The 27516-nt window shown below is 35.3% G+C and overlaps 2 protein-coding genes across 4 annotated transcripts; one reads left to right on the forward strand and one right to left on the reverse strand.

Annotated features, from left to right (window-relative positions):
• Positions 1-1002: 1002 nt before the first annotated feature.
• On the forward strand, positions 1003-8709 carry Psn (presenilin). 2 transcript variants are annotated; one of them, XM_018449994.1, is made up of 8 exons: positions 1003-1436; positions 2131-2378; positions 3493-3702; positions 4186-4406; positions 4480-4752; positions 5271-5509; positions 5584-5745; positions 8638-8709. In XM_018449994.1, exons 1-7 carry the CDS (start codon positions 1302-1304, stop codon positions 5737-5739), a joined length of 1482 nt encoding a protein of 493 aa, XP_018305496.1. In that variant the 5' UTR covers positions 1003-1301; the 3' UTR covers positions 5740-5745; positions 8638-8709. The 2 variants fall into 2 exon arrangements, with proteins under 2 accessions (XP_018305496.1, XP_018305497.1); XM_018449995.1 differs by lacking the exon at positions 8638-8709 and adding an exon at positions 5854-7013.
• Klp98A (kinesin-like protein 98A) lies at positions 7378-26197 on the reverse strand. Of its 2 annotated transcripts, XM_018449990.1 has the most exons (16): positions 25868-26197; positions 23785-23854; positions 18974-19084; positions 17962-18078; positions 17257-17502; positions 16506-16678; positions 15954-16356; positions 15589-15873; positions 14872-15285; positions 14604-14801; positions 12942-13064; positions 12203-12304; positions 11276-11413; positions 10214-11215; positions 9501-9764; positions 7378-8772 (listed from the first exon to the last, which is right to left on the reverse strand). In XM_018449990.1, exons 1-16 carry the CDS (start codon positions 25912-25914, stop codon positions 8527-8529), a joined length of 3939 nt encoding a protein of 1312 aa, XP_018305492.1. In that variant the 5' UTR covers positions 25915-26197; the 3' UTR covers positions 7378-8526. The 2 variants fall into 2 exon arrangements, with proteins under 2 accessions (XP_018305492.1, XP_018305493.1); XM_018449991.1 differs by lacking the exon at positions 12942-13064.
• Between the last annotated feature and the right edge of the window lie 1319 nt (positions 26198-27516).

The following is a 27516-nucleotide window of genomic DNA, read 5'->3' on the forward strand; positions in this document are numbered from 1 at the left end:
CAAAATTAAAAATAATTAATATTTATTAATATTTTAATAATGTTTCAGGAATATTAAAATATAATACCTAGGTTTATTATATAAGTGGATATATAATCTCTATAGAATACTCCTGTAATATTAAAAAAATATTTATGATATTTTCGAAATATTATAACATTATTTTAATTTTTTTTTAATAATATTCATGTAACATTCTAGGAACATTTTGCGCTTATAGGGTAACTACGCATTGAAGATTGAGATCGAAGATTGAAGATTGAAATTTGACCAATGAGGACAAAGGAATTTTAGCTCTTATTGGCTGCGTTCAGCAGACTCAACAGTTTTGCAACCGTTTTATGATTGTCTGCTGAGATAGGACCATTCTTCTAGATCTAAAAGTATGATCCAATTAGCGCGAAGGAAACTTCCAACAGTTGCAAAACAACCGTTCTGCTGAACGCAGCCATTGTTTTGATTGGTCAAATTTCAATCTTTCAATCTTCAATCTCAATCTTTAATGCCTAGTCTGATTCCAGCCAAACAGGCCGTTCCAGCGATAACTTCGGATCTACAATAGGGTTTTAAACCTTAAGCCATAAGAAATGGGCGAATCACAGTCGATTATTCCCCTCGGATTCGACTGTAATTGGTCAATTTCTTACGGCTTAAGTCTTAAAACACCTATTGTAGATCCGGACTAAAAGGAGACATGTAATCAAAATTGACGCTTGTCATCAATCGACGCGTTCAAGCCGGACTGTGCAGAATTAATGAAGAGCTGAGAATAGAGAAAATGAGAGCTGATACGAATTAAAAAATTAATTTGTATCTTAAATGAGCAGAAAGTGCAACAAAGTGCAGATGCTCGGACAGTCGATAGGTTTGCCGCGTCACATGCTCCAACATGTTCCAACATGCTCTTACCATAGTTCTTACTCACTCCAACGCGCTTTGTAGAGTGAGTAGGAGCATGTTGGAGCATGTTGGAGCTTGCGACACGACAAACCTTCTATTTTTTTAAAGATGGCAGTCGCACGGTGAATCAGGGGTAAAAGAGGGAGAGAGAGAGAAAGAGAGAGAGAAACGTTGCAAACGGTTGTCAACAAATAGCAAGATTTGTACTCGCAGAACGGGCGATTTGGGATGATTAAAGAAACGAGAGAGTTGAATCGAACTTAAGTTACGTCTCTTCTCTTTTTATGTAACCACCACGCGAGAGAATAAACCGCCGAAAGTGCCGAGAGTATCGGAAGCAGCACGGGGCAAGAGCTATCGAGAAACAGGCCTTCCTCTATCTGAAACACAGACTTTGATGAATGTCTGAGAGTGATTACGATTCAGCAAACGAGTACACAAGCCTGATGGACGGTCACGTCGCGGAGTCTCGCCCGGACGACTTGATCCTGGACAACGAGCGTCGGAAGGGCCGTTCCAGAAGTGCCAATGAAGAGGTAGTTTTTTTCAAGAAAATTCTCAATCTTTTATTTACTCAAAGAATTTTGATAATTTCGATTTTCTTGTTAGCAGAAAGGTTTAAGAAGCTTTCGTTAAAAATATCAGGAAAATTTTTCATTTTTACTTAACCCTTCTATGGCAAGATTATTCTTTTTTCAAGATATTCAAGGTATCCAGAAAAGTAGAGTTGGATCAGACCCTCTCCCATGCTATTCATTTTTCAGATGAGTAAAAAGAAGTAAATGATAATATGTTTTTGAACGAAAGACACAGATGATACAACATAACACAGTGTGAATCATATCCTGTTTGCTAATGTTAAACAAAGGCTGCTTTTTTCTTAGGAGACAGTTCACACAAGTGTCTTTTTATTTTTGTTATTTATTGAATATCAAGGAGGATAGAACTTATGTGTCAACTGTGTCTCTTAAAAGGAAAGCGGCCAAAAATAAAATTATCACTGTTATACTGTGTCTCTTATTGGAAAGCATCAGATATATGTCATGAAATTTTTCTTCTATTACATAGACACTGTAAATAAACAAAACCAGAGGTCGCATTTGATCTACCTTATCAAAGAAGGATTTATATATATATTATATATAATCCAAGATTTTTTATAATTTTAATTTTTTTGTTGGCAGAAATGTTTAAGATATTATCATTAAAAATATTTTTCCTCTGTTACAGATAGAAAATGGGGTTCCTGAGGTACACATCGAAACGCCAGGTTCAGCTGTGGCCCGATCAAATAGACGAGGCACATCCGGTAGCAATAATCAAAATAGACGGAGGCACTACAGAGACGAGGAAGAAGAAGAACTGAAGTATGGGGCGGCGCATGTGATCAAACTCTTTGTCCCTGTTTCGCTGTGTATGCTGGTTGTGGTAGCCACTATTAGCTCAGTCCATTTCTATACAACCAAGGGAATGTACTTGTGAGTTTCACCTTTACAATAATGGCAGTTTATGTGTCTGTTGTTTTTTGTGACTGAACTAGTGTATACTTGTTGTACTTAAAGGGATTTTTACATTAGAGAGCCAATAGGCCTATTCTTTTTGGCTGAACTTTTGCAACAGTTCATTCTTGTTTTTCTTTTCTCCTGGAGAGAAAAGGAAGAAAGATGAACTAATGCAAAAGTTCAGCCAAAAAGAACAGGCCTAATTTCAAAGGTGTTTTTTTGAGATTTTTTTAATGAATAAAAATTTAGGTATATTTAAAAAATAATACAGGTTTAGAAGCTGCTTATAATACATGTAAAATGCTTATAGTACATGTAAAAAAATTTTTTTTAATGTTTGTTTTTTACAAAGTAAGCAAAAAATGGAGCTTTTTCTTAATAAGTAGACTTGTAATTCTTGCCTGAACTAGGATAATTAATGTCACATACATATTTTCAAAATGACGATAGTTTGAAAAAATTATTTGAATTTTGCTCATTTTTTTCCTCTTATTTGACCTTCCAAAAAATAGAAAAAATCAACATAGACTATTAATTCTAATTCAGGCGATAATGACATGTTCTCTGAGTATAATCGTAAAAGTAGAAGTCAGTCGGACCAATAGTTGTTTTGGAATCACCATATTCGAAACCACGCTGTTTGGAGAAAAACCCAAAGTTTTATGAAACATTTTAGTAAAAGTACTACTCCGTTTTCCGTTAGGAACGAAAGTGACGCTCAGAGAGGAATGAAACTCTGCTCCATTGAATAGAAACGTTCTAGAATGGTTCCAAAAAGTTGAATATAAATAATAGCGAGTGGTTATTTTATCTTGCCGCACATTTTATCTCGTATATCTTGGACAATTTTCGTTTTTCCCTAAAACCGTTTTTGTGGGATATTCTTAAAATTATAAGTTTCCAAAAAAGCAAAAAAAATCGATTTTTTAACCCTCTAACATAAAAATTCCCTTAAAAGGAAATAGTTATATATTTAAAGTTCAACAAAAGCAAGAAAGTTTTAGTGTAGTTCAATGCAACGACAAAAAACAAGTCTTACGTTATCACGCTGTACATGATACTAATTTATTAGAACAAAACGATTTTTCAGAGTATACACTCCGTTTCATGAGGACAGCTCCGACACGAGTACCAAAGTCTGGCAGGCGTTTGCCAATTCGCTGATTCTCATGAGCGTCATTGTAGTTATGACTGTGATACTTATCATCCTTTACAAATACAGATTTTATAAAGTCATACATGGCTGGCTGATCATAAGCTCTCTATTGTTACTTTCAATGTTTTCCGCTCTATATTGCGAGTAAGTATAATAAAGATATAAGTTTAAATTTAAAACACTCCTATCAAATTCTACCAGTGTAGATTAACTTTAATCTCGATTTATAACTTACTTTTTATATCTTCTTTTAGTTTTTAGAAAAAGGTAAACAGAGTAAATTAAATCAAGACTATAGTTAACTCTAGCTATACACACTTTTTTTCTACTATTGATATTCGGGTCTTTAGGACCCCATTCATATTTGTTACCGTAACTTTCATAAAAATGGACATATTTCAATTGATGAAGAATTGATTAAGAAACAAGCCCATAAAAGTTGATAGAATTAAGGAGCTTCGAGATATATGAGTTTAAAGAAAAGGAAAAGTTCAAAAACACGAAAAAATTTCAATTTAGCAAATTGCACTGGGGTTTCTGGGACCCCATATAGGGTTAATTTATTTTGGTGGAAATCGGCTTCTGTTTTTAGCATCTAAAAGAAAATTTATGTGTTTGTACTTACAGGCAAATGTTGAAAGCTTACAACATTCCAATGGATTTATTCACGCTAGGTATAGGCTTATGGAATTTTGGTGTAGTCGGAATGATTTGCATTCACTGGCAAGGGCCGTTGCAACTTCAACAGGCGTATCTGATCTTTATTTCCGCCTTGATGGCACTCGTTTTCATTAAATATTTACCTGAATGGACAGCATGGGTTGTCCTCGGTGTTATAAGTATTTGGGGTAAGGCATTTTCGAGATGAAAACTTATCACACATACAAGGATGATCTTATATTCTTACTTATACTATTATAGATTTGATTGCGGTTTTAATGCCGAAGGGTCCACTAAGGATACTTGTCGAAACCGCGCAGGAAAGAAACGAATCTATTTTCCCTGCTCTAATATATTCTTCTACCATCTTATACTCATTTACTGTGACTTACGCTGGATATGTACAAGCAGCTACAATGGCGTCTGGAGATACTGCGGCATCTCCTACGCGTGGTCAGGCGGACAATCAAAATAATCCAGTATCAGGCGATACAGAAGAGGGAGGTTTCTCTCCCGAATGGGTAGAAACGCACGGTACGAATTAAACATTAATGAAATTTTTAATAGAAAGAATTATGTTAATTATTAATTTAATTATTTAATGTAATCAAACTCTATGGATTGCGGAAAATATTGAAAGTAACAATAGAGAGCTTATGATTAGCCAGCCATATATAACTAATGTAATCAAAATATGGATTAATGTATTATACAATTTAATTTTTTTTGAAACATCGAAATTTAAGTTCAAAGTTCCTATTCTGTAACTTTCTTAACGACAACGTTGATGTCATTATATCATCGTTGCGCAAGTTTTATATATAATAAAAAAACTATGCAACAACAATTATATCATCGTTGCGCAAGTTTTATATATAATAAAAAAACTATGCAACAACAATATAATGACATGTAATCGATGTTGTCGTTAAAAGTTACAGGTTACAGAATAGAAATTTAAATCTTAACAAACAGGTCTTTTAAATGAAAAACAATTACAAGTAAATATAAATAATTTTAGTGTAGAAAAACAATTAATCTTGATTATACAGATGAGCGTAGCACGAGGCGCGCTCAAGAGGTACGCGAGAACTCGTCCGTGACAACGGAAAGCACGAGACAGCAAGACAATCGTCCGCGAGAGTCGCAACGACAAACTGCGGTCGCCGAGGAGGAACGTGGAGTTAAATTAGGTCTCGGGGATTTTATATTTTACAGTGTTCTCGTCGGAAAGGCGTCCACTTATGGAGACTGGAACACCACATTGGCTTGTTTTGTTGCTATTCTTATTGTACGTATTTTTAAATATGTTCATTGCAATGGATACCGATAGAATTTTTTTAATCGATTGTTTTTTTTACATAGGGCCTCTGTTTGACACTGCTATTGTTGGCTATATTCAAGAAACCGCTACCCGCGTTGCCAATTTCTACCACGTTCGGTTTGACGTTTTATTTTGCCACGAGAGCGATTGTCGCGCCATTTGCTGATAGTTTAGCGAGCGAGCAAGTGTTCATTTAAATTAAGGTATGACAAACCATCCTATTAATTTAATATAATTTATTTCAAAATCGAATGTCGATGACTGTTTACTTATCTATTTAGTATTTTCTGCATTATCTTTAATCTTTACAGGACGGTAAAATCATTGTAGTGATGTTAAAGCAGTGTCATATTTTGAGGCAAGAAATACAATGAAATAATAAATTATAATAAATCTCGTTTAAGGGTAGGCTGTAAGGTTTGAAAATAGACCATCCTCTAAAGATTAATCTTCATATTACTTTCTCGAGCTGATTTTTCTTTTAAATATAACTTGTTTTTTTTTGTGAATTTTTATTAAATTAAACAAATCAAGACGAAAAGTACCTACACTTTTAGACGTTTATCAGAGAATCGTGTATCAAGTGTGTGTTATGTGAGTGTGTCGTAAAATGCTCATCGAAAAGGGAAATACTAATTTAAATTTTTAATATAGATAGCATAGAGAATGATAGAAAATGTAATTACTTTAGTATTTTTCTATGCGAAGCGAATTCACAGGAACGCCTCGTTGTGAAACCAGGCGATTTACATTTCATCGCGGCAATATGTGATAATCAAGCGGGAAAATGCGCTGCATTATAACAATTTATTGTACTCCATTGTTACACTTATGGAACATATAGGTCTCGTAGGTTCATGTATAAAAAAAGCGAATAACGACGGGATGATCGTGGTGAATTGTATGAAATACGCGAGGTAATGTCCGTTCGAATAAGTAATAACTGCCTCCTTATACACTCATCTCGATTAGTATTCGCAGTACGCACTGAACGGTGTCGTTACTCTAGAGCGTCGAGTTCGCTATCACTAATTATTAATTATTAGCCAGGATGAATCTGTGGGGTTTTCTCGAGTCCAGGTTACACACAGCCATGGAATAAATACCTTTTTTTTTTATCATACTACTGAAAAGCATATTTATCGTACTTGTGGCGCTTAGTGTTTTTTTAATATAGATTTTATTTTAACATACTAAATATAATAGTTTTCTTGAAGCTGAAAGTGTTATTTTTTTCCGTCGCATCTTTGAACATCTGATAAGAATACAGGACGAAATGTCTTGGTTATGTAACGAAGCTGTTTTTATCTCAAGATTTTTTGCATGCCAATATAAGATACTTTTTAATAAATTTTAATATTTCAATCATACAATCCGATCGATCTGATTGATCAATTGTCATCCATAGCAATGCAGTGATATCTTTCAAATCGATAATATCGTTGATCAACTTTGGTTTAATATTAATATTCAAATAAACGCTAACATCTGCATAACAACTCCAACTTTAACAGTGTTCTGTTAATTCCTTGCACTATATACATTTATGCTCACATGCACGCATACGTACACACAAATACAGGCAGACAGACAGTGGGTTTGTTAATAACACTTTACCGCTATTTCAGATACTTAAAGGCCACAGTACGAAAAAAAGTTCATAGAAATACGTGTCTAAAGATACTTTCTTAAGTTACAATCCTGTAATTCATTAATTTCTTTAATTTTTGAGTGCAATAAAATTCTATTTAAAATTTTGAACTGTTTCTTCAGTTCTAAAAAATAAAAAAATGAATGACTTGAAAAATCAATGAATAAAATAAAAAAAAGTACTTTTGCAAATTTTGATTTTGTTCATACCTTAAGAGTTTGGGAGACATAAGAAAATATTTTCTTTTCAATCTTTACATTTCTGAACACATACTTATATGAATTTCTTTTCTTATTTGGATCTCTAGAACACGTACCTGAAGTAGTGATAAAAGTTTAACAGCCAGAGATAGATCCCGAAAGCGGAAGAACTTTAACAAAGACATGATATTTTTTTCGCTTGTAATACATTGCTACGTTCACAAGCCGATAATTATTACGCTAATGGAAATTGGAGTCTTTTAATTCGCTAGTCGATTCGCTACTTCGGATCGCGCATACAAAATTCTATTCGACGCACAAAATAAATACTCTTCAGCTATCGAATAAACTATGCGAAGTTATGGTCACCGTTGCTGACGAATTCGTTCTTTCGCCGCACCGTAATTTATAATAATGTACGTTTGTGCTAGTGAAACGTAACTGGAATGATAATATTAACTACATGATTTGACTATATCGAAGGAAAGACACTTCGTGAATTCTACTGGGAGATTCTATTGGAAAGACATTAGGAAAATATCTGTAAAAGAGAAAATAAATCGCTATGACGCGATATATTTTGTCTCGCTAGCTGCGGTCTTTCCTCTCTCATAAAGAATATATCACGTTGCTTTCCCATTATTGTCTCTGTGCGAATTTTCCGGCGAGCACGAGACAGTATCAGTGAAGAACGCTCATTTTCTACAAACCAGTCTTACGATCGCTAAGCTTCTGGAAGCATATATATTTTTTTGTAACAACTACAAAGCAGGATGAGTCACTTAACATTTGCAATTCGGTTACTGATAAATGTAATACTCTTATTGAAAGTATCAATGAATTACGGAATATTTTAGTCTTTCATTTTTATATGATTCTTCGTAGAATTGATATGTAATTCAAGGAATATAGGTATTGTGTGCGATAAATGTTACGAGACTCATTCTGTATAAACGCCGTTGCTACTCAATTCACCCAATATCTCTTTTGCTATAGCTACTGCATTTTTATAAATAGAAAAGAAAATGACAAAAATACGATAAATAATAAACATTTGTCATATTTCACTTACTTATTCAATTCTCTCACTCATTCTTCGGCATTCGAAAAGATGAGGGTTGCACGATAATATTTTAGCTAGTTCCGTATTTGCCGCTCTCGAACATACCGCGCCTGAAAAACGAGCTGAACTCCAGTAAAGATTGTTTGTTTATGTTGCTAAGATTGCCGTTGTATTTGTATAGGGGCTCGCAGTGCGGCAGTTCCGAGCAAACTTGAATTAATCGGCGAAGATATTCTTCGAGGCGTTTCCGACGTTGCCTCGCTACGACTTCGTACTTTGGAAAGACTTGGCGTGGGGGGAATCGTATCGCAGCGACCTGTGATCAAAGAGTCTCCGTAAAACCGATTGTGTTGCGAATGCGTGCTTACATTTATGAAAATGGTCTGTGAATCGTGTGTGTGTATATACACAAAAAAATATATATATAACTTTGATCGATAAAAAGGTCTAATTATTTCAAAACAAAAAATATTTTTTGTTTTGAAATAATTAGATCTTTCTATAATTCAAAGTTCATTTTAAAATATTTATAATTCATGTCAAAGTTCAGAATAAAGTTACGTAATATTTATGCATATATATGTGTGTGCATGTTTTGTATTTTATATAAGTATGTCCTGATTTTTCAATGCTTTTCCGTATTTTATATGGCACACAGAATTCATAAAAAGAATTTTATAACGAATTTAATTGTTTGAAATGAACTTAATGATTTAGGTATAATAATAAGATACTTTTTAACAAGATCTCTTTCTCTGCAATGGTAAAATTGTTTTTTTTGAAATTACAAATAATTTCTTTCTTCAAAACTTAAGTAAACCCCACTTGGGCCGGTATTTATAGTCAGATCTTATATTCAAGACCGTCTTAAGTACAGTCTTAAGAAGTCACGAACCAATCAGAGGGCCGTATCAGCGTCTTAAGACATTACTTAAGACAGTCTTGAAATAAAAACGAACTAATACCGCCTTGGATTTGATATTTTACATGACTTCAATTCCCATATTTATGCTAGTTTCAATTATATAATGTACAATAACGTACCTTACTACCGTATTTCTGTCGCATCGATACGTACAACTCTCGAAACCTTCTGTATCTACGTAACAGCGTCCAGCTGTCGTCCTGTGCCACAACTCGTACCTCGTATTCATAGTGGCTAGATGCGCCGGCTCCGCGTATCACATATGACGGCACGCTGACAATCATATTAATCACGCAGTCGTTGTCGTTCGCTATTAACGATGGCAGGGACCTCGTGATTGTCAAAGAATACGGACTACTCAAGCGGTCGCCGCGATTCTGACTCTGCAAAGAATGTGTGTTGAAGTTGTCTCAAGACTGATCATCTAAAGGTTTTTTGTTGCTCTGCATTGAACTATACTGAAACTTTCTATCTCGCTTTAGCCAAAAACTTCAAAAATATATCTGTTTCATTTTAAACCTCCGTGGTCCAACCAGGGCTTTGAAGACCGAGGCAAATTTTCAATTTTTAATTATTCTGCCTCAAATTCGAACACGTACAAAAAGTGAAAGTTTCGAGTTATATTATTGTAAAATCGTATTTTTGAATGTTGAAAGAATGTACTAGAATTTTTTCAGATTTTTTAAAGTCCATTTGAAAAACACAATCAGGTCCGATTAGATCAGGAAAGCAGTGAGAAAACGTTGAATCACAAAGGGTTAGATACAACAATGTTCATAGTTCAGCCACAAAGAACAAACCTTAAGACGAGAAAGAAACACTGATGATTTACCGTCAAATAAACTGTCGAGTAACCCCGACTAGAGGATCTTTTAGACGCTAACGATTCCGACAAAGTCTCTTGATCATTAGTATTAGGCCTGTTATTCCTGAAAAGTTGAGATCTGGTTTGCGCTACCGTTAATAGAGTGGCGGAGCTATTATTCGTAGGTTCTACAACACTACAGTAAGCATTTGGTTCGTTCTGTACATAGTTCTCGGTCTCGTTGATGAGTCTATCACTATGGTTGTTGTCGTCGTCATCGCACTGGAGCCGCCTGGTGGAATGATTTTTCCGTTCATCCTCCAATAAAGACACTTCCAATTCGATCTGCTGTCTCTGCAGATCCTGTAGTATCATTATTTGTCGATTGAGATCCTCCTTCGACGGGGTGCCGGCGTCCAAGCATCTCATCACCATCATCCGTTGACGTGCGATTCTTTGGTTCAGCCTCTTCATTGCCGGATTTTGCTGTATTGGCGATTCCAATGTATCCTGGAGCATGTTCTCCGGGATGGTGGACACCGTAGGCGGTTGTACCTTCCCTTCTTCGTCACTCACCAGCTCCATGGAAGCAGCTCCATTCGCATTTGTCGTGCTCTTAGTTTCCACTTCGGATGAACTGTCATCTCGGTCTTCAATTACGGATTTATCCTTCATCAGATCGTTTATACACGTCGTATCGACATCTTCGAAAGCTATGCGAAGTTCCGGAGAGTCGGCCGCTGCCGTGTGGAATGTTTCCACGGTATCGGAGCTCGGTATACTCTGCGGCAACAAATTCAAGTCTGAGGCGATCTGATGTTTTCTATTGTTCACTTCGTGAAAAGATGTGGAATTACAGCTGAAAGCCTCGTCGCAATCATTCGATGAACAGCCGTCGTCCAAAAACGCGGGCGTAGTGCGTTTTAAGTCCAACGATAGACTGTGTTTACGCCGTTCGATTTCTTCAAGCTGTTCCTGAGTCCGCTTGGCCAACAACAGTTTCTTCTCCGTTACTCCTTCACCTCCCAGCTAGAAATCATTAATGTAAAGAATCGTTTTACAGAACGTTAGTATTTTACGTGTACATACTTCTGCCCTGAATATCTGCTTCTGCTTTTTCGCGATCTCCATCAGTTCCTCTTCCATCTTATCCACCTTACTCTGATGTTCATTTAGAGATTTGACCTTGCTCTGCAACTCGTTTTCCAAAGCGACTAGCTCTTTTTTCTATTTAAGAAAATAACATATTTTTTAAAAGAAAGTAGTCAAACGAGATTGAAGAGAAACGCTTAAAGATCCTGTCCACTCATTACTATCTCAGGTCGTGTAATGTTAGAAGCGAGAAAACACGATAAAAATTCTTGCAAATTCTATTTGATTAGAAATATTTTTCAATAAAGCAATTTACAATTGATAAAATATCTCTAAATTCTTGTTTCGGGAAGAAATTAAATCATATTTATATTTCTATATATTATTAATTTGATAGTTTACCATAGCTATGAATATAGTTCATTTATGCATAATTCATTTCCAGATATATGCATAATGTAAGAATACATATATACGGCGCTTTCCATTAATGACAGAATTTGATACAAATTCTATCTTTCTATCATTCTAGTAATTAACAAAAATAGAACTTGGGTCAACAAATGGAAAGCATCCATGGTTATTTATTAATTAACGAAACAAAAGAAAAGTTTTCAATATTAGCCGGTTCAGCAAAGAAAGCAACTTTGCAACTGTTGTAAAATTCTTCAATACAATTGGTTCTTGCTTTTGATTCCTTATGAATCTAAATGTATAAATCAATCATATTGAAGAATTTTACAACACTTGCAAAGCTGCTTTCTCTGCTGAACGCTATTTTACAAGTCGATTCGACTGTGTTGTTTTATTGAAACATATTTCCATATTAATATATTTTGCAAAAACTTTTTTATTATATATTTTTACGTTTCTAACTTCATAATCTGAGATAGTAGAGTGAACAGGAGCTTTAACTTCACTTACGTGATGATTCACTAATTCCCTGACACTCTCGATGCACTTTTCATCGTTGAGACTAGACCAAGATTCTGGCAGACTGTCATCACTACCGGCACCGTTGTCTGTCTGAAATGCACATTCCGCTTCACTCACTCTCTACAAAATTGTACTAAAACTACTATAAAGTAAGACGTCCGACCTTTTACATTCATACAAGATCTAGAAATCGGAATATTTTAGATTCCGTTGTTTTATTGCCCTACTGAAAAAAATCACGTCACACAGTTGCATGATGAAATGTAATTAAAACATGTAAATCACGTAACGGATTGTTCTAAATCAGTACGTGATTTTTTAAAATTACATAATTTGAAAAGTCACACGATGTTCTTTTTTCTTCTATTTTTATTATTCAATTCTTTAAAATTCGATAACTATAAAATCACATAATGGATGAAATTATTTCTAATATCTCATGTGATTTTTCAAATTACGTTATTTAAAAAAATCACGTATTGGAACAATCTGCTACGCACTTTACATGTTTTAATTACATGATTCATCATGTAACAAAATTTTTTTTCAGAGTAGGGTGTTATAAAGAAATCAAGAGAAATGTTATATTGTCTGCGTAGATCTGCGTAGATCAAGTTATATGAATATAAGTATAGTGTGAGTATGCATCGCGTCGTTTGCAATATGCGTGCGTATTACAGATACGGACTCTCGAAGATTCCTCGCGAAGATTCCTTATAATCCTTACCTTTTCCCACCGATGCTGATAAGTTTGTGCACGTCCCTGATTGTTGACGAGCTCTTGCAATTGTCGATGCTTGGACTGCAATAATGTGCGCAGATAGGCGACTTCCCTACATATACTTTCTACCTGGTACCACACACACACACACCGATGCGTTAACAAAAGAGATAATCAACAAAAGATGATTCAAAATTAAATATTAATAATTTGCCATGATACATGTTGCGTATAAACGAAAGACTATAAATATTTATAATTATGAAATATCAGAATGACGAGGTAGCGCCTGAAGATGAATAAAATGGAAATAAACATTTGTGCTTTTTCTTTTAGAATGTATAAAAATGTCTTTTAATGCTATATGACAATAGTAGAATAAAATATTTCCAATGATAGCATAAATATTAACGCATGTATATATGCTAAATGCTAATTCTTGTGCACGCCTTTAACAAATAAATGTAAATACGAATAAACAGACCACAAAGTAAATGAATGAACAAATAGCAGATATATCTTCGCGGTGCATTGCCTCGAAAAGATAATAAAAAGTTTTCTTCATTCTATTAATCAATACTCGGAATGGTGCATCATGCGGACGAATCCCGAGGTGCGGCGACAATGAATTAATGAAAAATTGGGTTTGTTAATCGGGAGTGTTAAATCGATCGAATGCATACTCTTAAAAATTATGTGAGAAACAGAGATAAAAAACAGTGAGAGTGCGTGCAAATACTTCGTGGAGGATTAAACGCCAATTTTTGTATGAAAAATTTATTAAACAACAATAATATATATATCAGTATAACAATAATTAGTGCCTCTGTATCTTTATATCTCGCATAACAAACCCATAGTATCTCTATACAAACAAGCCCAAGATATGTACATACTTCATTCTTAACATTCTTACTAGATACTTAAATTATATAACATTCCAAGGAATGCCATCTGTCCGGCAATATCTCTTCAGCACTAGCACCTTTTCACGATCAGCAGCTTACTCATATACATCAACGCAATTTGTTAACATAAACCATTTGTAAATATTAATATGTTAAGTATACGCAATATATATTTGAAGATATTCTTGAGGCCGGTAGAGGAATTAAGACAATTTCATGGATAGCGAACGCAAATCTCGTTGTAAACGACAACGAAGAGTGTTTTCCAACAAGAGATATAGATGATGCAGTGTAACACAGTGAATTATTACATTCTTGTTGTTTGCTAATGTTAAACAAAGATGAAATGATTACTGTATTACACCGTATCTCTTGCTGGAAAACACTAGAAAGCTTGCTATAGAGAAATACACATACTGATAGATCTGGATCTAGACATCGATAGACAGTACTGTGTATCTTAATCACAAGAATTTTGGTCGAATGATCAAAATGTCATTTCGCAAACAGTCGTTTGCACAGTCGGGACACTCGCAAATGTTCGTCCACGATTCGCGGCATCTCGCAGTGACGCGTGAAGAGCGAAACTTTATTACGACGTACCGGGCTATCACATATTTAACGGACAAACGTGCGAGTAGATGATGATGTTGCCAGACAAGCAAATAAGGACACCGATAGCGACAAGGACGAGGTAGAATTGGTACTTAATCGAGATTACATTCAATTCCGGAGACGGAGGCGCGTCCGTGTCACTTACTTGCGTCATTTCGTCCCGCCGTTCTTGCTCCAGGACATGCCGTCTCGCGCGCAGCTCGCGTTGACGCGACTCCAGGACCGCAATCGCATCCGCCCATTCTTTCCACTGTGCTCCCCATTCGCGTTCTAATTCACGTTGGGCTCCTTCTAACGCTTCCCTTCTAGCAGTCCATCTTTCCTCGCGTTCTTCTTGTTCTCTCTGCGAAAAATATATAGTTAGTCAAAATTCGGTTCAACGAGAAATGTCCTATCTAGAATATTTCATTTACTTTAAAGTCTTCCTTTTCTTTCAGAAGCGCGGCCTTTTGTTGTTCCAACTCCTCGACTGCTCTGAGGTCCTCGCTCGAGTTTAGGAGATTGTCGCTAGAACAGGATGCGTGCAGATCGGAGACGCTCCAACTTAAGAGCGACAATCTCGATAGATTGACAACCGTTGATTGCAGATTGCCGTTACCAGAGCCACCCTCCTTCCGGAGCTTCGCTGCCTCGGCCGGATCGTTGTACCGGAACATGTTGTTCCTACCCAGGAGTATGATACATCCTTGCGATAATCTTGTCGGTTTGTCCACCTGGGCGGTATTGATCCAGCAATGAGGTGAGAGCGGATGCAACGTCGCTACGCCACTATCCAGCTCGACTATACAATGTTCCGGTTCCACATCCGCACCGGTCAATACAATATCCTGTTTGCAATACAACGAGTATTTTTAATCATTCTTTTATTAATCGGTATATAAAAATAATATAGGTTCTTAAAACCTTGTCTTTTATATAAATCGATTAATACGGCCTGTTCTTTTTAGATGAACTTCTTGCAGTGTTCATCTTTTATCTTTTTCCTCTAACGGAAGAGAAAAAGAGGAGAGATAAACCGTGCAAAAAGTTCAGCTAAAAAAAAACAGTTTACACATTTTGATTATATATAATTTCTATTTTCTCTATGTATGTAATCTCTCTTAAGAATTTTATTATATTTGTATTGTCACCTGGACAACGGGAGCTTCCTCCGTGCCGACTAGTGTTTTTCCCTCTTTTAGGTGATACAATGTAACCCCGGTACTGAGCAAATCATCATCTATACCGACTAGATGCGGCATTTCCGAGTCAAGAACGACACCAACTCCGCTCTTTCGTAATCCTAGCGCTTTTTGTTCTTGCAGAATCTGTTGCGTTTCTCGCCACTTTTCGGTCCATTCCTCAGTCAGTACCTTTTCTTGTTCTTGTTTCTCTTGGATTTGGGCCAACAGCACTTGTGGCGGTTTTTCCACGCTCTACAATTAATAAATACATATACACTTTTTCTAAAACGGCAATGAGAAAGAATGAGGAGAAAACGCACCGTGATACTTGCCATATTTTTGTCGATGAGAGACTTCAACTTTTCTATCTCCGCTCTGAGCTCTCTGATGAGTTTCACGTTTGCGTCTTCGTTGATAGTCGGCTTGTTAATAATGTTTTTCGCACGATTGGCGTATCTAAGAGTGCTGAGAGTGTCGTTGTAATTGCATTCCGCCGGACTGATAGTCGCTATCATGATAGTCTTGGAGTTGCCGCCCAGAGAATCTTTCAGCAACCACGTGAGCACGCTGTCGCGATAAGGAATAAACGTTCGTTTTGTGGTAGATGCATCACCGCTGGTAGAACTGAGCTCAGAGAGCGTGGATATCACAGTGCCTAAAGTTACCAACGACTTGTTGATGTGCGCGCCTTCCTTGAGTCGTTGACCCGTCGCTCCGGTCGCGTTCGCACGTTCACTGAAAAAAGGTAGAAAACATTTTTTTAGGAAACTGCGCAAGCACTTGTCACGGTGTTTTTACTTTATTTTTATTCTTTTATTTTCGCGAACGAACGAACTCAAAAATAACTCGACTTATGATGCTTTTTTTTTTTTTTTCGGGACTACCTTCCGGCCAAGTCGACAAGGTGCACCTTGGAAACAGTCTCCGACGGCATGTTGCCTTCCGAGAGGCCGGCCTGTACGAAGGTTATCGTAAAAATCGCGTGACTCCTGCTACTCACGTCGTTCATCTTTGTGCTGGCTGTGGTTCTGTGCGTATTACCTCTCACCATACATTCCTGAAACAAAAATAATCCTTTTATTGATATTACAACTGAAAGAGATACATACTATTTATACAGTCATTATTCATTATTGTTCACAATATTTATCTTACATATTTCTTTTATTATTTTAAAATATTTTTATTTATACTGAAATAGCAATGCCAAAATTTATTTTACGAATTATGCGACAAGAGAGATTATATGCGTGATAAAATAATATATAATATTTGTCCTGTTGTAATTTCAAAATAATATCTATAATAAACAGATAAGCGATAGGATTTGCTATTAATCTTTCGAAGCTGACAGTAGATTTATTGATCCCACTAGAGTGAATTATAAATCTTTTTATCAAAAATATCAAATAATTCAATTTTCTTTATATTATATCTGCAAATTTGAATTATTCTTATTAACCTACATGTTTTTGTGACTCTAAAATTAGAAAAATGTTCTGGTGACTCTGTGTTCGCTATACATAGCAATTACATACATAGCAAAAACTTGTGTAACGTTTTTGTAATAAATAACAACAAACTTTCGCGTTTGCTGTTCATTCGGTGTTCATTTGAGTGTGTATCCAGTTTTACCTGAATATCCGAATAATCGTAGACGAGATGACACGATAGATCTTGGACATAAGGCCCTCCCGTGGGATGTTCTCGTACCCTCAGCGAATGGGATTGGCTTTGGTCCAGTCTAAGCAGATCTCTTACTCTTTCATTATAGATTTCTAGGAATGATACTTCCGTTCTGTACGACGCCCCGCTTTCCTTTCCAGCTGCCATTCTAGCGAAAAGCGTCTTGCAAATTCGTGGTATCAATCCTTGAGATTCCTACGATAACGATTCGCACATAATAAATTACAAGAACAAAAAAGATTGTATATGACAAAGTATGTCCTTTTATCAAAAGGTGGAAAAAATGTAATCAATTATGGATTTTTTATTTTATATATTATTGCAAAATATATTGATTTGGCCGAAATTGAAGAAAACTAATGAGTAATAATTTAGTAATTTTTTTAAATAACATCAGAGTGAGATTTTATTTATTATGTTTCCCAAAAAGAGGCTGATTTATATATCGCCTAATTAATAATTATATCTACTCGATCAAGCAAAAATTTCATATTTCACATCAAATGGAAATTTCATTCCTTTCGTTTATTCATTTTTCTTTCCCTCACCTTTTGCTAAAATTATATTTGCAAGAGATATCGACGCAAAAAATCTTTTTTCCACCTATAAAAAATGAGACTGTGAAAAAGGTGAGAAATTAGATTATTGCATTACCGGTGTGCCCATCATCGTAAAGGTCTTCCCGGATCCTGTCTGGCCATAGGCAAAAACGCAGGCATTGTAGCCCTCGAAGGCACTTTCTATTACGTCCGTACCAAGATCGTAGAAAACCTGGAGAAAAGACGATTGAATTAGGGTTCTTTCCCTTTCATTCGATAATACGAGCGGCGTTTCGCTTTAATAACGCGCGGAAGCGAAGCGAATTTTATTAGTCTCACTGTTACCCCTCGACGGAGCGTGCTACGAGTTTTATATAATGGCATCTAATTAGGTCACAATAACGTTGACTCTAAACGATTATACCGATGATCCTGTATTGTGTCCCGCTTAATAAAGATTATTCTGTTTAATTATATGCTTTGATAGCCTTCTTTCATACAAATGTTTGTTGGAAACACTAATTGGCCCCAAAGCCTATTCTACAATGTGCTTTTTGTTTCCTGTTTCTTACTTTTTGCTATTTTTTATCTTGCCTTTTGTTTCTTATCCCGTTTTTCGTTTTCTGTTGCTCGAGATAAACGTTAACGAATTTTAGAAGAAACAGAAAACACATATCAAAAAATATAATTGTCGATAAAACGATCACAAAGAGGAAAAAAGCAAAAGGTAAAAAGCAAGAAACAGAAAACAAAGAGCACATTGTAGAACAATCATAAAGCTTCTGTCACAACATTACAATAGACAGTTGCCGATTATATCGTTAGAGGAAGATCAATTATTGTAACAATTGTTACCACCCTCGACACACTTTCTCCTTTTCGCTCACAAGCTCTTTCGTTAAATTTATTTCCGTCTCTAATTCAATATCGGTTTGTCATTAAGCTAATTATAACTCTGCGAACGTAAAACGACTTCTGTTTCATCTTTCCGTATACGGTAATGTTATCGTGAACGTTTCACTCTTTTCAAGGTCGACAGCTTCGTCATCGATCGCGAAATCTCGAGAGAATAATTTTTACTTTAGCCTTCGTTTCGTTCTGCCGTGAAAGAAAATATTGATATGAACCTCTTCCTGGGACGCATAGTTTTCGTCGTTTGAATCGAAGGACCAGTAGGAGTGATCGAACGTGAAGTCTTTGTACTTCCCACGGTCGATATCTCTGCAGCTATCCGGTGTCTGTAAACAGTAAATAATAATCGTTCTTTCAGTGTATGTTTGCTTTATCGCCATCGTTAGGGCTAAAGTTCAATTATCATTAGCCGAGTCCGATCTATACGGATGAATGGATAATAGAGACTAACATATGAAGGTGAAAAGTAAATATAAACTATAAACTATGTTTATATAATTGTCTATTATATTTAAAAATCACATTATCCATATATTTTACTACTACTATATTTACTACTATTATTATATTTTTATAGCATTGATATTTCCTGCAAAATAAAAATAAAATCTTCGAAAAGGTCATTTCTATAAATATCAAATATTTATCGGAAACATTTTCCGATATAATATTTGATTTCTCGAAACAGTAAAGTTTTCTAAGGATTTCAGATTTTTCAAGTTTTCCACAAACAGAAGATATATATTTTTTACTTTTTAAACTTAAAATTTTTTTAAACCAAATTCTCTTTGGTATTTTCTTTGTTTTCATCGGAAAGCTACTTGACTGACTAAATCGTTTGGCTCATGTGCATTTACGTGATATACGATAATTATATAAAATGTGCATTCTTCATGTTGTATTCTACGTACTACGTAACTGATAAAGCATCACTGGGAACATCGTGCTGCATTATGCAAGAAAGCGAATGGGAGATAATTAAAAAAAAATACGATTAGAATGATTTTCAGGTCAATCTCTTTTACAATTTTGCGTGCACTTTATATCGAGTTCGCAAACATGCTAGCGGTTAGAAGGCAATATATTAATTTACATATTTTCATGCGGATATGTTCGCGAAAATTTCTAAACTCCGTCGCAGCATACATAGTTCGAAGCGAAGTTTAGAGTCGCTCATTAATCTACTCTCAATAAATCTCAGTCTGCTTAGTGCTTCCCGAGTTTGTTTCCAAATTTACTAAATTTTCTGAAATACAGTGAAAAACCCAAATAATTAAAGAAAAAATATTTTATCAGAAACCGATTGTACTAAAATAACAATAACTATACGAAGAGTTCAATCAGCTTAACTTTTTAAAATTGATTAACCTTATCTGGATTTCAATCTTTGCAAGTACCAAGAAATACCAACGTACTATAAAAATGTAATAAAAGTAGTAAATATAGTAGTAATAAAATATATGAATAATATGATTTTTAAATATAATAATAGACAATTATATAAACATAGTTTACAGTTTATATTCACTTTCATCTTCTTGCTCTTTCCATCAATGTAGTTTTAAGAATTAGAAAAAGATGAAGAGTATGTGAACCGAGATTAAAATTAATCTATATAAGTGCGTTTTGCACCTTTGAACAAGGCTGCACTTAACTCGTGCTCGCTAGAGACTTTTTTGCTGGGAGATCACTCTACGGGATTGGCCTTCTCTTTTGATTGGAAAGAGAGATCCGGATAAGATTTAATTGAATGCGGATAAAACATAGATTATACAACGCGACGCGGCCGCGGCAATTGCATTCGATTGCGTAGCCGCAATCGGCGAATAACGAGTTGCTGGTTGCTGCGGTCCAACCGCGATTTTCGCACTTTCTCCTCAATGCATGCCTTGTTACTTTTCAACTGGGAGATTCACACTGATAATTACAGATAGAGATGTACGATCGACACTTTCTGTTTTGTTAAGTAATGGTCTATTTTTGCAAAAATCAATTTAAATAATTATGTTATCATAACATGTTTCCCTCTCATCATTTATTTTACAAATAGCATTGTAAAATAAACAATTTGAAAGCAAATTGATTCTCATTGTCAGAGGAAATTGAGCAATCTTCTAAATTTATTTATTTAAAAAAAATCATTTTCTTCACGCTCTTTTTGAATTATTATTATTTGTGATTTTTCTAACTGAAGTGATTCTCGATTTTATCAAAATGATTTGATTGAAAAAAGAAACATGTAAACACGATGCGCACCAGCTTTCATTTTGATAAGCTGAATTTGTCGGTCAAAGGTCCAATTAATAATTATGGCTTAGAAATTCATAAAAGTTATTCAGGTAGAAATTATAACACTAAACTTTACGAGGCATCGACTGATCGTAGCACAAAAGAGCAGATCATCTACGTCTCGACTTCCGGTTTAGAAATTCTTTAGAAAGTTTATTTAAGGCCATTACTTCTCGGTACTTTGCGGTACCACGAAGTGTGTTGTTACACGCTCAAGCTACCGTACATATCAAGAATATTATTATATATTAATCTAATCAATTTTGTACTAATCAAATTTTCTCTACTTTAAATAACAAGCGTCTGGTATTGAAAATTTTATCGAAAAAATTGATGCTATTTGCAGAATATTCTCTTGAATCTTCAAATTAATTAACGTAAAATTAATGTAAAATTATCGAAAATGTGGCATCGAAACTTCCTTGTGGTATCCAATCTGTTATCGGGCTAAAATTTGATCGTAACGCGAGACATCGAACTTGCGATCCACCCACTTAACTTGACTTTACCGGCGCTTTAGAGTGGATATATGACAACGGACTCGTGATGTAATCACGGCTTACATCATAAATAAGACTTTCAGTTTATAAATATACAGCCAAAACGCAAATATGCAACAACAACCACAGCATCGAAGATGCGTCTCTTGTAAAATGTTGACATCCGCCTACGCATTCTGACCAGCGACTATCTATAACTCGAGCTCGTAATAACCATCAATAATATACATTCACTAATGTAAATAAACATCAACAGTATCTCGACATTTAAAACTTTATACATCAAGCCTGATATGTTTATTAAAGTAAAATCTGTTTTAAACTGAATAATGGATAATTCTATCGTTATTTAATCTTGGAACGTAAGGAGTGAAAAGTTCTTCATTTAAGACTGATTATTATTCAAGGATTGTTTCAACGTTAATTTTCGCTCGTTAAGTTCGACAAGAACAAATGTAGAAGGTCACAATCATCAAAATTCGAGGCTTGTATTGTGCAAAGTTCAACAAAACATCGAATAAGAAAAGGAAGAAATGTTGTGTAAAGTTCTTTGAAATTTTTATCGACTTAGAAGGACCAATAAATAATATCTCACTAACAAGAAAAATAAAAACGATAAGCACACTGAGAGAAAAGTTTTAGGTATTTATGACTATAATTACTATAATGATAATATATTACCGTAATTATGGTTATTACTGCTATAAGTAATAATAACTATATTTATAGTTCTATTAACAAAAATATAAGTATATATCTATATAAATTACACCGAAAATGGCTATAAATTATGGTTACATTAAATTATAATTATCTTAAAATATGATTTTTATGGTTAAATTATAGTCATAGCAGCCATTTTTATGGTGATAATAATTATAATTTGTAGTTATTTTCGGTACCAACTACATATATATATTTGTTAATAAAATTATATGTACAGTTATTATTAACATTATAGTAGTAATAATCCTAATTACAGAACATTTAGTAATTATAATCACAAATATATTAAAAACCTTTCTCTCAGTAAATAACAATTAATTTTTAGGCTATTCAAATCATCCCAATTCTTCATGTATGCACTGCTTTTTGTCTCCTCTGGAACATCTTACGTAGCGATTGATCGAATTCGCATTCTTGTGAAACAAGATCGAAACCGGCTCCGAAACCAGGCAATTTGCACGTGAAAATCGTCCGTGCGAGAGCAGTTGACCTCGATTGATAATCATACTTGGAATTTACCGTCGCTTTTGTGCAGCTGCTCAGATCAGCTGTTAGTTAACAATGACAACAACCATAATGAAATCCAACTATTAGATTGAATTATTATTATATAACTATTATACAATACAGTTAAAAAATTCAAAGAAAATAATTATCATTTTTTGTTTTCTCGATATGGTTTTAAACTGAAAAATATGTCACAGTTTTAACAAATTTGAAAGACTTAATTTCGAATTATTCAAAATCGTGTCGCGATAAAATGTTTTTGTGGGGCTTCGAAATTGTATTTCATAAAAATGGAAAAAATTAAGGACGAATTTACGAGAGTCGTTCATCTTTTAGGAGACACAGTCGACCTAAATGTCGTTCTATCTTTATTATTTATTGAATGAGCCGAGAAGAATAGAATGTTTGCGACGTTGTGTCTCCTAAAAAGAAAGCAGCTTTAATATTAAATTCCTTAAAATTGTGAAGCGTTAAAATATTTCTGGGGCTTCAAAATCGTATTGATCGGAAAAAATTGAATTATACGAAACACCACTTATTTTGTAAATTCCATCACGAACAGAGTTACAAAAAAATAGGTAACAATTCTACAAACAAGGTAACGTATTGTCCACTGCGCACTGCATTTTCCACCATTGCGTTTAAAAAAAAATCATTATATTAGTGACGCAAGTCTCAGTTTTATGACTTTTGCTTTAGCAGGAGACGGCAACAACTTTCGAATCCTTTGTAGCTGCAGCAGTGTTATGATAATCTACTCTCTAAATTTTTTGGAGTGAAATCTTACTCTAAAGAGTGAAAATTAAGCCTAGCCTTGAAAGAGAGTAGCTCAACTTTCAATCTTTAAGAGTGAGATTTCATTCTTCAAAATGAGATTCACTCTAAAAGTTTTAAAGAACAGTCATTTAAATACGTCACATGAAACTTGACGATAAAAAACAAACATGACCCAACATATTTCGAGAAGGGCAGATGGCAGTGGCGCGCTGCGAGAAATGGCTTACCTTGGTGTTGAAGATCCGCGTTCTCTTGCCGCTCATCTGTACGATCAGCTTCTCGTTCATCGCTACCTCTCTGCAAAGCAACAAGCACGTCGTTATCCTGGCGTCGACCTCTCCCGTTACGACAGACATTACGGAGACCGAATTCGGAAATCGACGAGACGCGCGCAACCATTGGTTGGGTCCGTAATGCACACCAGTCAATACCGCGATGACACAATTATGTCATGTGCTGTCAATAACGTTCGACAACGACGGCTTTGTGTGAATCGCAGTTTTTTCCTGTCACTTCTCGAACCTTTTTACTTTGCAGGCGATAAAATAATTGAATTCGTCGTTTCAAAGAGGATATTGCTCCGAGATCCTCATTTGCTCAGAAAAAAAAAAATAACATCTGATATCATTAATATAATTCTCTAAAAGTATTTTATTATCATTAAATATTATTAAATGTATGTTACTACTTAATATTATCTGCTCTTTATAAAGAAAATGGAATTAATATTCAATGCATGCAGTAAAGTTTCCGCGTAAAAAAGTGGAAGCATAAAAAATATAGCACATTTGCGAACAAAAATGTGCAACGTATCCTTTTTCGAAGTAAAAGAACTTTTTTTTAAATCACTTATATCAATTAAAACTCTTAATTGAGACATCTTATCGAACAAAATGTTTTCTAAAATTTAAAAGTGTGGTTTGAAGTGTAAAATGATTCAAGATTTGCTCTTTCAATCTTTACTTAAATGACTGAATTAAAATGGCAACGGAGGATCGATATAGATAAAAAATTAAGATAAAATCGATGAGGATACCTCCTCGTGAATAAAGACATTTACATAAGTATCCGAGAGATGGATTTGTAACCAAGATAGCCAAGATAGAGTAAAAATTTATTCAACCGGAAGTGAATCATTTATACTTTTTGCGTTTGATTTTCTGCAGCACAGAATGTGCGGGGAGATTGAATTATTCTAACGATGACGAATCCGTTCTCCAATGATTTCAAAGGTATTCATCGCGCGCATGCATCATCCTTTGTATTCAATAACATTGCGTCAATGATTCCAACGGCGATTAATGTCCATGTCGATGATCAATAACGCTGTAGAATGAAGAAACATCATCCAGGAGATGTTATTGACCGCAAAATAATTACGTAATAATATCGACTGGTAGCAATACGAATAGCAGGGAGATCTAGGATACGTCCAGGAGAAACTGGAATATTCCTCGAATATTTCGAGAACGTCATTTTCAAGGTAAATTCGGACGGTGCGCATTGGATGCGCCCTAGTGTCGTCACTCGAATATATGCGACGCAATTTAACGTATTGTTTGATTTTATTTTGTATCAATTACTTATTTTGTATTAAAAACACTGTTGTTCAGTGATTTTTTACTCAAAATAAATAATTTCTAATATTAAATTGGAAATTATTTATTTTGAGTATCAAAAGCACAGAACAACAGTGCTTTTAATATTCAAAATAACTTCTTCTTCAATTTAAAAAATACTGGAAATTATTTTTTTTGAATATTGAAAGCATCGAACAATAGTTCTTTCATTACTCAAAAAGTTAGTAACTTCTTATCTAATTTAATATACTAGAACTTATTTTGAGTATTAAAGTATTGAACAACAGTGTTTTTATTCAAAGTAAATATAATTTCCGATATATATTAAGTTGAATAAGAAATTACTCGAGTGTTAAATTGGCCTACATTAAATTGATTACTGTAAGGGCGGGATTTGTATTAAGGCTCTGATCGATCAGCGTGCTCATTACGCTCGCGTGAATCTCTCAGGTAAATTTACACGCGTCGGTGTGTCCAGCTGAATTCGAAGCGATACGGACTGGCGGCGAACCGGAGAGAAAGAGAAAGAAAACGGGATTTTGTCGCGATCACGCACCGCACCGCGGACGGACATTCTACCGTCGTAATTGTGGAGTATCGCGACGGTAAGAAGCACGATGACGATGCTCTACGGTCATAATAACCGATGCATAAGCGATTCGTTGATTCTACGTCGTAAGACGAGACGAAGGGAGTCCTTCCGGTCACCAGTTGCACGACACACACGCACCTCTTGTTGAAGGGTCGAACCCTCACGGCCACCTTCACCGATGCCATGGTCTCGCGGGAAGGAGCGCATCGGGCTCGAGACTAGGGAACGCGAGATGCGATCAACGCCGCACCGTCGTTTCCCCGCTGCGACGGAGACGTGACGGTGGTTTTTCGACGCGCTGAGTAACGCGTGGCGTCGCGACGTCACGTTACGGCGCGTTACGTTGCGGCCTATGGAAGACGCTGGCGTCCTCGTCGAGCCTCGAGCGCGCCCGGCAGCAGCGACATCGTCGACCCTCTTCCTAAGACGTTCGTGATTCACGGACGACCGCGAGCGACTACTCTGCTCGACTGCGTCGAACCGAACCGAGCGGAGAGGAGCGAGCGAGTCGAACGAGGACGCGCGCGCATGCGTGATTCACGCGCACCTCGATCGCAGACACCGAGGACCGTCGAAGGCGAACCGTGGAAGATTCAAATTAATATTGAAATAAAGGGAAATTCATTAAAACAGCGGCGGTATGTCAAGGAAAATGCAATATACGTCAATACGTATAGTAAAAAGCATTTTATGTTTGTGTTAGAAACGGTCCATTTGAGTCCTTGTTAACATTTTTCATTTACTTATAAATTGTATTATTTTAATACTAAGCAATATTAATATCTATTTGACACAAAATATTTAAATAATAATTACATTATGTTAAATTAACGCTCAGATATGTTAAAAATTGAATACGAAAATTTTAACAAGATTTAAACTGATTTAAACACAAACAAAATGTTGTTTATTGTGATAAAAATAAAGAAGTGGCAGAGAATATACGTGTGGTCTTAATTTTGTTTCTCTTTTTGGAAACTTATAAATGTCTCAATAAATTCTATCATTACACTGAGAAAGAAAAGATGCTTAAAAATTTATATATATATTTGTAAGATATAATGTTTATTTCATAGAAATAAACCCTTATTTAAATACGGCCAAATAAAATTTTATTCCTAGCAAATAAACCATCTTTTATTTTTATAGAAAAATAGGATAGATCAACATCTATTTTTTTACGATTAATAAAACAAATGTCACTCACAAATAAAAAAAATCACAAGTAACATTTGCTTTTGAATATTTTGCCTTTTTTTCTCAGTATATTCAGTTCAATCAGTTCTCTATTATAAATTCTCTAGATATAATCCAAGAAAATAATATGGTCACCCTAGATACGTCTCGATAAAACCTTGAATCCAGTAATGGCATTAGTACACCTATCAGATAAAACGTTAAGTTCGTTATTGATATCAGTATATCTATCAGTATATCAGAATTCCCAGCGATTGCCCTAAGGAGAGTACACTTAAATAGAAAAACCTGCCGTGGATCGGGCACGTTTCTCAAAAGATCCACGGTTTTCCTTGAGACATCTTTGCGCATTCACGACACAATGACGTCATTGGCGGTCGTTAGCACAAGCGGAGAAGGCCGAACCGCGCCACCCACGCCAGCGATCACCGAATCGAATCGCTTTGCGGTTTTTCAAGCGCATAACGGCGGTCGCGGCGAGAATTCGCGTCATCGTCTTGTTGCCAAGCCCCAGGGAGGTCGGCAAAGCGAGCACCGCAACTATCTATCTGCTCGCTTCTAAATAAAAAGTTGCAATGTGAATGTTATTG

This window comes from Mycetomoellerius zeteki, unplaced genomic scaffold, assembly GCF_001594055.1.
Source record: "Mycetomoellerius zeteki isolate Tzet28-1 unplaced genomic scaffold, Tzet1.0 scaffold252, whole genome shotgun sequence".
In the NCBI taxonomy this organism is placed as follows: domain Eukaryota; kingdom Metazoa; phylum Arthropoda; class Insecta; order Hymenoptera; family Formicidae; genus Mycetomoellerius; species Mycetomoellerius zeteki.